General features: G+C 37.2%; 1 protein-coding gene across 1 annotated transcript; it reads right to left on the bottom strand.

Annotated features, from left to right (window-relative positions):
• Nucleotides 1-1,427: 1,427 nt before the first annotated feature.
• On the bottom strand, nucleotides 1,428-3,170 carry LOC106089874 (uncharacterized). The gene is made up of 2 exons (XM_013255864.2): nucleotides 2,181-3,170; nucleotides 1,428-2,109 (listed from the first exon to the last, which is right to left on the bottom strand). The coding sequence occupies exons 1-2, from the start codon at nucleotides 3,054-3,056 to the stop codon at nucleotides 1,999-2,001; spliced, it is 987 nt and encodes a 328-aa protein (XP_013111318.2). The 5' UTR covers nucleotides 3,057-3,170; the 3' UTR covers nucleotides 1,428-1,998.
• Nucleotides 3,171-14,893: the final 11,723 nt, after the last annotated feature.

Genomic DNA, 14,893 nt, shown 5'->3' with positions numbered 1-14,893 from the left:
GTATGGTTCAAGTCGGTCCATAACCTGATATAGCTGTCATATAAACCTATTGGGTTGCCCAAAAAGTAATTGCGGATTTTTTAAAAGAAAGTAAATGCATTTTTAATAAAACTTAGAATGAACTTTAATCAAATATACTTTTTTTATATATTTTTCTAAAGAGAGCTAAAAGCAACAGCTGATAACTGACAGAAGAAAGAATGCAATTACAGAGTCACAAGCTGTGAAAAAATTTGTCAACGCCGACTATATGAAAAATCCGCAATTACTTTTTGGGCAACCCAATATCTGGGGTCTTGACTTCTTCAGACCCTAGAGGGCGCAATTGTTACCCGATTTGTCTGAAATTTTGTACAATGGCTTCTCTCATGACTTTTAACATATGTGTTGAATATGTTCTGAATCGGTTTATAGCCTAATACAGCTCCCCTATAAACCGGTCTTCCTATTTTACTTCTTCAGCCCGTAAAGTGTGCTATTCTTACTAGATTTGGCTGAAATTTTACACAATGACTTCTACTCCAATATTCAGTTCAATTATGGTCCGAAATGAACCATTACTTGATATTGTTCCAAAAACACAGCAATTCTTTTCGTTTATCCTTTGTTTGTCTAAAAAGAGATACTGTGGAAAGAGCTCGACAAATGCGATGCATGGTGGAGGGTATATAAGATTCGGCCCGGCCGAACAAAGCACGCTTTTACTTGTTAATATGAAATTCGTACTCTACTTCAGAATACTTTTCATTTGAGTCCCATATTGTCCTAATCGGTACACTTTTATCAAAAAATTATGTAGCCTGTGCTTCCGTCCACACCAACCTACACAATCAGTGACAATTTCAAGGTAATCGGTTCAGATGTTTTTGAATCTATACGGAACAAACAAACAAACCGACAAACACAAATTCATTTTATATATAAGAAGAAGATTAAAATTTGGAAAATGGAAAAGATTTTCCATTTGCAAAAAATTTTGCTGAATTCAAATTTCTGAAATTTCAATTACCTGACTATACCATATTTGGACGAATATCAAGTCATGATGTCTCTTATATGGCCTACATAAATTTTCCTTTGAAGTTCGTTCATGTGAAGCACATAACAATTTTCCGTAATATTTTCCCCTGCAGGTGCCTGTGCAGTTTGCACTAAGCTATACCCACACCTGTTGCATTTGGGTGACAAATTGAAAATCAGGTACTTTTTTCTGTTTGTGGTAAATGTCGTAGCGAAAATTTTGGTAGCTTCACGATGGCATCATGCATGGTTTCAGCTGTTTGGAATTTAAATTCAGTTACTGTTCGGTTTTAGAATTCTCCTTTTAGGATCTGTAGTTTATTTGGAAAATGCGCCTATATATAGCAGATAAATCAAAATATCGTCTGTTCCAAATTGGTTAGAAATGTGGACCTTAATTCCAGAAATTGACTTTTCTCAAAATTATATCCAAATTTTAGCCTTTTTTTTATTCCATATTAATTTGTTTAACATAGTTTTTTATAAAAATCCTTAATTGTAACGGCCTTATTCACAAATCTTTATAAAGCCTTAAAATAGGCTTACGACCTTATTCACAAATGTTAGTGTATATTTTAAATATTGGGTTGCCCAAAAAGTAATTGCGGATTTTTTAAAAGAAAGTAAATGCATTTTTAATAAATCTTAGAATGAACTTTAATCAAATATACTTTTTTTACACTTTTTTTTTGTAAAGCAAGCTAAAAGTAACAGCTGATAACTGACAGAAGAAAGAATGCAATTAAAGAGTCACAAGCTGAGAAAAAATTTCTCATCGTCGACTATATGAAAAATCCGCAATTACTTTTTGGGCAACCCAATAGTTTTATTTGACATATTTCCTTTATAGAACTGTCAAATAAGCCCATTTTGAGGCTTCGTTATGTTTTGTGAGTAAGACCTTTATTATTGTATAGTTTCTAATGCTACTTATCCCAAGTGAACAAACATCTTCTGAAGGTTTGTCATCAAGTGCCCTTAGACATTGGGACCCCATGATATAACTTTAAATGCTATTGGCTCTAAGGACTTGACATCGATTTTGTGCGAACTTAAGGTTTTAATGATTTTCTGAATATTTGGGGTTTTCTGCAAAACGATAGAAGAAAATTTGAATATTAATTCGCTATTGTCTCATCACTACGCCTGTTTTTCCTTACCATGGCCTCATCGACCAGAGGCTTGAAATCGGCACTTCTCAATGCTTTGTAGAAATCCGCAAATTTTGCATTTTTCTTGCATTTGGCAGTAATCATATGCTGATATGCAGGCTGTGGTAATTCTCCTATTATTTCGGCAACGAATGTTGTAAATGAACCCAATGGCCGATGCTGAGGGCTGTGACCATCACCAGTTATAATGAAGTTGGAAGAATGGTCGTTGGTTGATGTCAGCTTAGTATCCAAAAGCACAATGTCCACTAATGGCTGGTCCTGATGCTGCTGTTGTGGATGCTGATGCTGATGCTTCTCTGAGGCATGACCATGTCGCCTGACATCATCATCAGAATACTCTAGTCCATGAAATTGTGGTCCTTGGTATGCAAGAACACTGTTGGATGCAACTTCCAAATGGTTGGTGCCAAGGCCTGCATCACCAGTGGCAGTGGCAGTGGCCACTGAATTAGTGGGTATTTTGTGCATTCCATTATCATTAAACGCTGGCGATGGACTTGATGCTGCTCCTTGAATAGTTGTTGCATTAACCACCATGTGTAGAAAATCCAATAGACCAATAATTTCGGGTACATCGAGCAGTTGTTTTTGGAATTGTGTGAATGCATTACTACGCAAATACTGTAGGGCAGTGCGAAAATTGCCATCGATCACATAATGCTTGACCACTATAGCGTCAACCACTGATGTTGGTATTAGATTCTGAAAATCTATCAGCTCATTCACAATTTCTGGTGAAATACTAGCACTTGCTGATTGTCCTGATGCATTGATGAGAGCTGGCGATTCAGTCATTGGGCTATATGAGTAAACCGTCACCACAAACAGCATTAGCTGTAGTGTTTTCACTAGAAATCTCATTGTCTTCTTTGTTATTTTTAAGCACGTTCTTTAGATGAAGAAAAAAAAACCGTCGCTCTGCGATGAATGAGGCGTTACTTTCTATACGAATGTTTTTTCAATACTGAATGCTTGAGTTAATGGGACGATGGCTTCTTATCTGCTGAGATGATTGAGAGGAACATGATTGTGGGCAAAAAAGTTCTCTTCTCAGTCTTACTCACTCTAGATGTAGGTAGTGATGTCAACTTACAAGAAAACATAAAAACTGCTCTCATGTCATCTTGCTACACGAAAGAAGTAAATACATGTGAAGTTCGGCCAGGCCGAACCTTGGCAACCAAACACCATGGATAGTACTTGAAATTTACAAAACACACATAGTTGAAGGGTACATGAGTACTGTACGTACTAAATTTCTGCAAAATCATCCAAAAATTTAAGCTTCTTGGAGCCTTAAAAGACAAATCAGGATCTATGGGTGCTAGTACATCACGTTTTACACCGATTTGGACCATACTTACCATGCAAGTTGGAAGTCGTAACAGAACACTACGTGCAAGTTTTCAACCAAATTGGATAACAAGATTTCAAACCGGAAGATCAGTTTATAAGGGAGCTATATTAGGTTAAATAAGTAAGAGTGTGCTAAATTCGGCCAAATCTGGACCGATCTGGGCCAAATTTAAGAAGAACGTCGAAGAGCCTAACTTAAGTCACTGTCTCAAATTTCAGCGACATCGAACAATAGATGAGGTTTTATGGCCCCAAAATCTTAAACCGAGAGATCGGTCTATATGGCAGCTATATTCAAATCTGGACCGATCTGGGCCAAATTGAAGAATAATGTCGAAGAGCCTAACACAACTCACTGTCTCAAATTTCGGCAAAATCGGACAATAAACGCTCCATTTATGGCCCCCAAACCTAAAACCGAGAGATCGGTCTATAAGGCAGCTATATCCAAATCTGAACCAATCTATGCCATATTGCAGAATTATGTTAAGGGGCTTAACTTAACTTACTGTCCTAAATTTTGGCGACATCGGACAATAAATGCGCTTATTATAGGTTATTATAGGTGGATATAGCAGCTATATCCAAATCTGAACCGATCAAGGCCAAATTGAAGATAGACGTCGATGGGCCTTAGACAACTCACTGTCCCAAATTTCAGCAAAATCGGATAATAAATGTTGTTTTTATGGGCCTAAGACCCTAAATCGGAGGATCGGTCTATATGGCAGCTATATCCAAATCTGAATCGATCTGAGCCAAATTGACGAGGGATATCGAAGGGCCTAACACAACTCACTGTCCCAAATTACAGCAAAATCGGATAATAAATGTGGCTTTTATGGGCCTAAGACCCTAAATCGGAGGATCGGTCTATATGACAGCTATATCCAACACTGGACCGATCTGAGCCAAATTGACGAAGGATGTCGAAGGGCCTAACACAACTCACTGTCCCAAATTTCAGCAAAATCGGATAATAAATGTGGCTTTTATGGGCCTAAGACCCTAAATCGGCCGATCGGTCTATATGGGAGCTATATCAAGATATAGCCCGATATTGTGCATCATCGAACTTAACCTGCTTATGGACAAAAGAAGAATCTTTGCAAAGTTTCAGCTCAAGACTTCTATTTTTAAAGACTGTAGCGTGATTTCAATAGATAGACGGACGGACATGTCTAGATCGTCTTAGATTTTTACGCTGATCAAGAATATATATACTTTATAGGGTCAGAAATGGATATTTCGATGTGTTGCAAACGGAATGACAAAATGAATATTACCCCATCCTTCGGTGGTGGGTATAAAAACACTACAATAGCATCATTTATTAAACCCTCCATCATAGGGTGGGGATATTCTAACTTCGTCATTCCGTTTGTAACACATTGAAATATTGGTTCAAGACCCCCATATTTTTGGTCGTCATGACATTTTAAGTCAATCTAGCTAAGTCCGTTTGTCTGTTCATCTCTCCATCCGTCTGTCTGTCGAATGCATGCTAACTTTCGAAGAAGTGAAGCTAGGAGCTTGAAATTTTTTACAAATACTTCATATTAGAGTAGGTCGTTTGGGATTATAGATGGGCATTATTGGTTCATTTTTTGATGTAGCTCCCATGTAAACCGATCTCGGGATTCGAGTTCTTGGGCCTATGGAAGGCGTAACATTTTTCCGAATCGTCTGAAATTTTGTACTATGACGTTCAACAGATGTGCCTAATGTGGTTTGAATTGGTTCAACACCTGATATGGCTGCCTTATAAACCTATCTCCCTATTATACTGCATGAGCCGTTAGAGGGCGTTCTGCAATGTAGCTGAAATTTGGTATGGTTTGTTATGACTTTCGACAACTGTACGAATCAATCAAAATCGGTTCAGAATTTGTTATAGCTGCCATATAAATCGATCTCGGATATTGACTTCTTAAGCCGCTAGAGGGCGCAAATATTATTCGGCTGAAATTTTGCACTTCTAACAACTGCGCCAAGTATTTTTTAATAGGTTCATTTCCTGATATAGCTCCCATAAATTCCGATCTCGGAAGTTGACATCGCGAGCCTCTAGAGGTCACAATTATTATCCGATTGTATGAGGTGTTTTGTTATGCCTTTCAACAACTGTACTTAGTATGGTCGTTCCGTTCATAACTTGATATAGCTGCCATATAAACCGATTAAATATCTCGACTTCTTAAGCCGCTAGAGTGCGCAAATATTATTCGATTTGGCTGAAATTTTGCACTTCTAACAATTGTGCCAAGTATGATTTAAATCGGTTCACTACATGATATAGTTTCCATATAAACCGATCTCGGATCTTCACTTCTTGAGCCACCAGAGGGCGCAATTATTAACCAATTTGGCTGAAATTTTGCACGAAGTGGTTTGCTTTGACTTTCAATAACTATGCCAAGTATGGTCTAAATCTGTTCCCTGAGTTTTTAGCTCCCACATAAACCGAACTCCCGATTATACTTCTTGAGCGTCTAGAGAAAGCAATTCTTTTTGAATTGACTGAAATTTTGCACAATGACTTCGTATATGGCTGTTTACATACGTGTGAAATATGGCCTGAAACATTCTATAACCTGATATAGCTTCTATATAACAAGATCTCTCGATTTTACTTCTTGAGCCATAAGCCGCAATTCTTATCCGATTTGGCTGAACTTGTGCAAAATTAATACCACTTTAGTCTCCAATGGCCAAACCATGTATGGTCCCAATCAGTTCATAACTTGGTATAGCTAAATAGCATAGAAATTCATATCCATTGTCCTTTGTTTGCCTTTAAAGAGATATCGGGCAAAAAACTTGGCAAATGCGTTTCATGGTGGAGGGTATATAATATTCGGTCCCACCGAACTGGGCACGCCTTTACTTGTTTTGCTTATGAAGACGTACTGAACAACAAAGTGGACAAATGCGATCCACGGTGGAGGGTATATAAGATTCGGCTCGGCAGAACTTGGGACGGTTTTACTTGTTGTTTTTCTCCCACTGGCAAATTCGAAATACTGATCTCCATGAATGTATGTACGTATTTCAATTTCCAGAGATGACAATTCATCCCCTAAGATGCAAAGCATTATTGTTTACAACTGAACAACGATCAGTCTTGCGTCGTTTACTTTTTATTTGATAAGTAGACCATTCTTATCTCAAACATTTAGTTTAGCCTCTAATCCATTGTATTTATTTATTTTATTCTTCGTAGCTAGTGTGTGGCGATGTATGTAAAGAATGACAACTTAAAGTGCGGTTAGTTTGGCTGGGCTGAGTACTATGTACCCCCTCCACGGATTGCATTTATAAAATTCGTTCAACAAAACGATTTTCCAATGCAAATAGGAAGAGAAAGAGAGAGAGTATAATTATAGGTCGCAAAAAAACTGCAAGTTCAAATAAAATCAAAAGTTTGGTTTATACGGAAGCTGGCCTATTTGAAACCCCCACATACATACATCATTAGAAAGTATTTATTCAAAACGAATATCTATTCTCGTTTGACAGACGGAACTACTAGACAGACTCATAATGATGTTATGAGGGTTTACTTTCTCCCATTTTATGGATAAGGATTTAAAAACACCCCCAATTAGTGTTATTCTAGGGTTGCTGCTTTAAAATTCGTCAGAAAATTCTTGTACAAAACCACATTTTACAGATTTATCAGATCTTTGAATAGTTACTGCAGTTTTGCGATAAATAACAACAAGTAAGAGCGTGCTTAGTTCGGCCGCGTCGAATCTTATATACCCTCCACCATTGATCGCATTTGTCGAGTTCTATGCGCGGTATCTCTTTTTAGACAAACATAGAATATTGAATAAGAACTGTTATGCTATTGTTGCTATATCAAGTCATAGTGCGATTAGGACCATAAATGAATGCTGAACATTGTATAAGTCATTGTTGAATATTTCAGTTCATTCGGATAAGAATTGCGCCTTGTAGGGGCTCAAGAAACAAAATCGGGAGATATGTTTATAAGGGAGCTGTATCAAGCTATTGATCGATTCAGACTATATTATACACGTATGTTGAAGGTCATGAGAGAAGCCGTTGTACAAAATTTCAGCCAAATCGGATGAGAATTACGCCCTGTAGAGGTTCAAGAAGTCAAGATCCCAGATCGGTTTATAGGGCAGCCATATCAGGTTATTGACCGATTTGAACCTTATTTACCACAGTTGTTGGGAATCATAGCAAAACACGTCGTGCAAAATTTCAATCTAATCGGATAAGAATTGCGCTGTAGAGGCTCAAGAAGTAAAGACCCAAGATCAGTTTATATGGCAGCTATATCAAAACATGGACCGATATGGCCCATTTACAATTCCAACCGACCTACACTAAAAAGAAGTATTTGTGCAAAATTTCAAGCGGCCAGCTTTACTCCTTCGAAAGTTAGCGTGCTTTCGACAAACTGACGGATGGACGGACGGGCAGAAGGAAGGACATGGCTAGATCGACATAAAATGTCACGACGATCAAGTATATATATATATATATCTTATGGGGTCTCAGACGAATATTTCGAGTAGTTACAAATAAAATTAGTATACCCCCATCCTATGGTGGAGGGTATAAAAACTCCGATCGAGTGACCAAGTGGAGAGAGACATCTCGAAACAGGGTGTCAAAGTTTGGAGAAGAAGCGCAGAAGATCAAGTCGTTTAGAACTCTATTGTACGTTCGGCTAGAGGAATAGATTTTCTGTAATCGCCAACTAAAGTGAAAGTAAATTATAATCCCAAGCGACCTACACTAAAAGGAAGTATTTATGCAAAATGTCAAGCACCTTTCTTTACTCCATCGAAAGTAAGCGAGTTTTCGAAAGACAGGCGGACGGACACGGCTAAATCGACTTTGAATGTCAAGATGATCAAGAGTATATATACGGTATTTGTTCTCCGATCAATGTGTAACAAACAGAGTGACGATATTACTATACCTCATTCTACAGTGGAGGGTATGAACATTTTTCACAAAAATAAATTTTTCTCCTGTAAATCGTTACATGCAGCTCTTTCAAAAAAAAAATTGTTGTCCTGTGAATGGCCAACATTTTTACATGTAGCCCCTGCATAAATATAGCTCCCACCTCTTTAGATTCATTCCCAATTTGGGTGAATTTTGACACAAGTCTTATTTTATGACCTCCAACATCTAAACCAACACTTGGTCAAATCGGGCCATATAAACCAATCTACCGATTTCACTTCTTGACCATGTAGCAACTGATTTGGTTTCTAAGATCTCTAACATCTCAACCACCTCTCTCAATAGTCCGCATCGATCGAAAAACAGATATAATCCCCATTGACCTCCCGATAAGATTGCTTGATTGTTGTATTGGACCCCTCATCAAGCATACTAAGTATGGGCCGAACCTGATCATATTTGGATTAAGTTTTCACGTAGACCCGATTGGTTTGATATTTCGTACTGCGAGTTGTCTTCGAACTTAAAACATCCGTATCGAATGGAGATCATATTGGGTTATGTTTTACTCTTGCTGTCACATACACTGACCACCAGGCTTAATATATTTGTCCTATAAAAATCGAATGTAGCATTACCTGATATTGTAGAATCTTGAAACAGTGAGATGTTAAATTTTCAGCCGGTGTCTCTTTTTTTAATGGAAATTCTCGAAATAAATTGCAAGGATTATTCTGCACAATAATGATTTTTATGATTTCATAACATTTTACATGCCAATGCTAATATTGCTCAATTGTTCAAATATAATAAAACTGTCTCAACCATTGACTACCCTTGTTGGTCACAACTTATTTCAGTTCATGGACTTGGACAGCGCCAATGTCAGACCACTAAACAAATGACCAAAGGTCAAACTATGCAAACACAGCCACTAATACCACCCCAATGCAACCTAAAATCGTAATGGCGGGGAGGAGATTGTCATTGGCTTGAACGACAAATACAAGTTCCGCAAATAACACTAAATGCTAATGTTGGTAATATGGGCGACTAGCAATGTAGTCGACCACTCCTAATCTAAGGTCAAAACTATTAAAATCCCATCAAAAAATTGTGATGTAACAAAAAACAACCAACACACAAATAATCATTTTAACAGTTGGGCAGCCAAAAGTCTACCATTAGGACATTGACTGCGGGGGCAAAGGCGCGAAACTAACAGCAATGCAAACACCAATACATGCACACTGCCAGGCGGGGGAAAACAAAATACAAAACAATAGTGTAGGCCAATGGAAACAATTCATTTGGTCTCCATATGGCCATAGACCATAGAAACTAGACGAAAAATATGCTCCCACATGGAATTAGCCACAGACGACGAATCTGAGCCAGGACAAGCTATAAACGACCATTGCAATCACAATGATGGCAAATAATGACCAGGAATAGTTACAACATAAGCAAATGAATTTACACATACAAAGGCATATTTTGCTTACACACTCGCAATGGAACAAGAGGCGGGTATATAAGGGTCACTCCATAAAACAAATAAAATAAAAAAAATAAAACAAAATAAAATAACATAAAATAAAATAAAATAAATAAAATAAATTAATATAAAATAAAATAAAATAAAATAAAATAAAATAAAATAAAATAAAATAAAATAAAATAAAATAAAATAAAATAAAATAAAATAAAATAAAATAAAATAAAATAAAATAAAATAAAATAAAATAAAATAAAATAAAATAAAATAAAATAAAATAAAATAAAATAAAATAAAATAAAACAAAATAAAATAAAGGAAATTAAAATGAAATAAAATAAAATAAAATAAAATAAAAACAAAATAAAATAAAATAAAATAACACCTCGGGTAAATATATATCACACACCTCTCGTCATAATTCGGTGAAAATGCATAATTTATGCCCCCCATAGCAGCTATATAAAAAAATGGTCCGAATTCGACCAAATTTGGCACGGACATTGAGTGGTCTAATAAGTACAAGTCATTATTGAATTTTGTGGACAAAATATTGGTCATTTTGGTAGCTATATCCAATTATAGACCGATCTGAACCACATACGACACGGATGTCAAAAAGCATAAGTTGCTGTGTCAAATTTCAGCGAAATCGGATTAAAAATGCGCCGTTTTTGGGCCAAGACTTTAAATTGAGAGATCAGTCTATAGGAAAGTTATTTCCGAATCTGAACCGATCTGTGCCAAATTGAAGAGGAATGTCGAAGACACTAACACAACACACTGTCTGCAATTACGACGACATCGGACAATAAATGCGCCTTTTTATGTGCCCAAAACCTTAAGTCGAGAGATCGGTCTATATAACAGCTATATCCAAATCTGGACCGATCTAAGCCACATTGAAGAAGGATGTCGAAGGGGCTAACTTAATTCACTTTCCCAAATTTTGGAAAAGTCAGACAATAAATGCGCCTTTTATGGGTCCAAGAATTTAAATCAAGAGATCAGTCTATATGGTAGCTATATGCAAATTTGGACCGTTCGTGGCCGAATTGAAGAAGGATGTCGACTGGCCTATCACAACTCACTGTCCCAAATTTCAGCAAAATCGGATGATAAATGTGGCTTTTATGGGCCTAAGACCCTAAATTGGCGAATCGGTCCATATGGGGGCTATATCGAGATTTAGTCCGATATAGCCCGTCTTCAAACTTAACCTGCTCAAGGACAAAAAAAGAATCTGTGCAAAGTTTCAGCTCAATACCTCTATTTTTAAAGACTGTGTTCTGTTGTGACTTCCAATAACTGTTATAAGTATGGTTAAACTCGGTCCATAACCTTATAAAGCTGTCATTTAAACCGATCTTAGATCTTGACTTCTTGAGCCACTAGAGGGCGCTATTCCTATACGATTTGGCTAAAATTTTGCATGACGTGTTTTGTTACTACTTTTAACAGCTGTGCTAAGTATAGTTAAATTGTTACATAATCTGATATAGCTGCCAGATAATACAATCTGGGATCTTGAGAGCGCAATTCTCGTCCGATTTGGCTGAAATTTTGGGTGAAGTATTTATTTATGACGTCCAATAACTGTGTTGAGTATGGTTCAAATCGGTACATAACCTCATATAGCTGTCATATAAACCCATCTTGGATCTTGACATCTTAAGCCTCTAGAGGGCATACGAATTGCGCCATGAAATTGTGTACAATGGTTATCCCCATGAACTTTAATATACGTGTTCAATATGGTATGCATTAATCTGTTGTTCTTGTTGTTGTAGCAGTTTATTATGTCCTATCTTTCGTCTGCTTGATTCTGTTGAGTGTCAAGAGCCAGACACTCTGCGACTATGATGGGGTCCGTCCACAAGGATCTGGGTCTGAATCGAGTGGGTCTGGCTGGGCAGTTAAACGTGTATCGTGCGGTCCCCGGTTACAATCGGGACATATATCTTGCACGTCGGCATCAATCCTTGTTCTGTAGAAGTTGAGGTGGCTGCATCTGCCGGAACGTAATTGAACCAGAAATATGAGGCAAGTTCGTAGAGGTAAACGTTCGTAGATGTCAACAATGGGTGGGGGGCCTTATGCCATGATCGTACAATCGTCCGCATATGATACGATCTCTATCCCTTCTCGAGGGGGTGGAATGGAGGATAGGTAGAGGTTAAACAGTGCCAGAGATATCACCCCACCTTGGGGAACTTCCTGTTTCACTCTACGGTGTTTCGTCGTCTTATCCCTAAATCCCACAAATGACTGGCTACCACGCAAATGATTCATTTGTGGTCCGAATTGGACTAGAACTTGGTATAGCTCCAATAGCATAGCAATTCTAATCCATTATTCTTTGATTGCCTATATAGCGATACTGCGCAAAGAACTCAACAAATACGATCCATGGTGTAGGGTATATAAGATTCGTCCCGGCCGAGTAAAGCATACTCTTATTTGTTTTTACTACCGTGTTTGGGTATTAAATCTGGTCAAGTTTTTTTACCCAAATTATTTTTTGATTGTCTCATATTTTGTATAGTTTTAACACATCAATAGTTCCACTTTGTGTCCTTTTTGCCATACTTGGGCAGAAAAATTCAGCAAACAAAATTGTCATAATGCTAAAACAAATCTGTGTATTAGACAACAACAAAGTCTAGACAACACTCAATACTTGCAAACAAAAGACCATTGAATGGACCATTAAAAAAGTCCAAAATGGGCAAACAAACACTCACAAAAACATTTTGTGCTGCAATCAGGGTACGGTGGGCAAAATAAAACAAAACTTCCCTCAAAACACTCATTGGGAAACCGCAGTCCGACGTTTCTCATACAAATGAGTGTTGTTTTAGACAAAATTAAGATCAAGGTATCTTTGAAGAGCTAAGGGCTAAGAATGGATAGTGGGAAGTCATAAAAAAAATTCCATGGGTTTCTATACCCACCTCCGAAGGACTGGGGTATATTCATTTTGTCATGCTGTTTGTAGCACATTGAAAAATCCATTTTCAATATGAGTTCTTGGTCGTGGTAAAAATCCAAGGCGATGTAGCCACGAACGCACATACGATCTGTATGTTGAAATCACACTACAGTTCTTCCAAATTAGGATTTGCACAGATGGTTTTAACCTGACCACTGTACGCTTTTGTATGCATTGAAAGCCAAGCTAAAAATAAATGAGCAAAGAGTATAGAAATGAACGAACGACTATAAGCAAATAAAAATTAAAAGTGGCAATAGCATTGACCACATAGCATGGGCAACACAAATACACCAATATCAGATACAGTCGAACAACATACACACACGGGCAACTACACTTTCACACATTCGCAATCGCCCAATAAAGGAAATGTTAACTATTTCAACGGAAACAAATAGAATTCATTTCTATAAAAATGAAAACATACTTTTAGGGGCGCTCCACACAAAGACAAAGAAAGGTCAGCCTAAAAGAGAAGGTGGTACTCGTCGAAGGACAGATGTAAGCAATAGTTAAACACACGCTACAAACATCACAGGAAATAAAAGCAAGCAGGACTAGTAAAGGAAGCAGGTCTTCGAAATGTCCATGAAGGGCCAACAATTACAAAGCCATTGTATTTCTGTGTAATATGTAAAGTAAACTCTCCAAAGAGCATAAAAAAATGAGTAACGAACAAACACACAACCTTAAATGAAAATCAAATAACTCGAAAGCATAGCATTTATACAATCAACGGTCATAAGAACGATTCTGCAGGATTTCATGGCAACAATCAAAAAGCCCCAACATTCCAACGGCGAGCAATCATCATCATTATTGCCTCACAACATCCAAAGCCAAATGTAAGAAGCTAAGGCAGTACTTCACAAGACAAATTGCCTACTTTTGATAGAGGGGGGGAAATGAAAGTAAGCAAAAATGAAACCCGGCCAGCTCAACTCCAGCAGAGTATTCTCTTACCAATCAACAAGAGCGGTCAATAACATGCAGTGCAGTTTTTTTTTCTGCTGATACAGCATTACCGTTTTGTTTGTTCTGTCTTTCAATTCGTAGGTAGCTACTTTTTCGGTCTTTGGTGAGCAGACATAATTGAAAAACAGTTGGATATCCGACTGGAGACAAACTGCCTGTTAGTTTTGTTTTCCTTAACCCATTAATTCTTTTAAGTTTCAGGCCCATGTCACAAACTTGGGTAGATTATTTGCTAATGTTGAAAGATAAGTAGCAAAGTGATTGCTTATCATACACCAGGGGAAAAAATGTGAATAAGTACAAACAATTAAAGAAAGGTGAAATTCGGCCAGGCCTAATTGAAGATACCCATTACAACGTATATATATTGGGTTGCCCAAAAAGTAATTGCAGATTTTTCATATAGTCGGCGTTGACAAATTTTTTCACAGCCTGTGACTCTGTAATTGCATTCTTTCTTCTGTCAGTTATCAGCTGTTACTTTTAGCTTGCCTTAGAAAAAAAGTGTAAAAAAGTATTTTTGATTAAAGTTCATTCTAAGTTTTATTAAAAATGCATTTACTTTCTTTTAAAAAATCCGCAATTACTTTTTGGGCAATCGAATATATTAACGACATTTTTTCAAAATTCGGGAGAAATACCATTTATGAACCAATAGCAGTTACATTGAAATGTGGTGCGATCTGGACCAAACTCGACGAGGATATTGCAAATTTGAACAAAATCTTGCAAAAAATGGGATTTTTCAAAAATGTCAAAAGGACCTCGGTCTATATGGTAGCCACGACTCCAAATATGATCCAATCTGCACCTTATTTATGAAGGATGTTTGGGATCTAATAAAACTCACATTTCAACAACATCTGATAATAAATACACCAATTATGGGTGAAAGAACTTCAATCTGGAGATCGTCTATAT

The sequence above is a fragment of the Stomoxys calcitrans genome, chromosome 5 (genome assembly GCF_963082655.1).
Source record: "Stomoxys calcitrans chromosome 5, idStoCalc2.1, whole genome shotgun sequence".
In the NCBI taxonomy this organism is placed as follows: Eukaryota; Metazoa; Arthropoda; class Insecta; order Diptera; family Muscidae; genus Stomoxys; species Stomoxys calcitrans.
The sequence above is the reverse complement of the archived record's forward strand: the minus strand, read 5'-3'. Positions and strand labels throughout refer to the sequence as shown.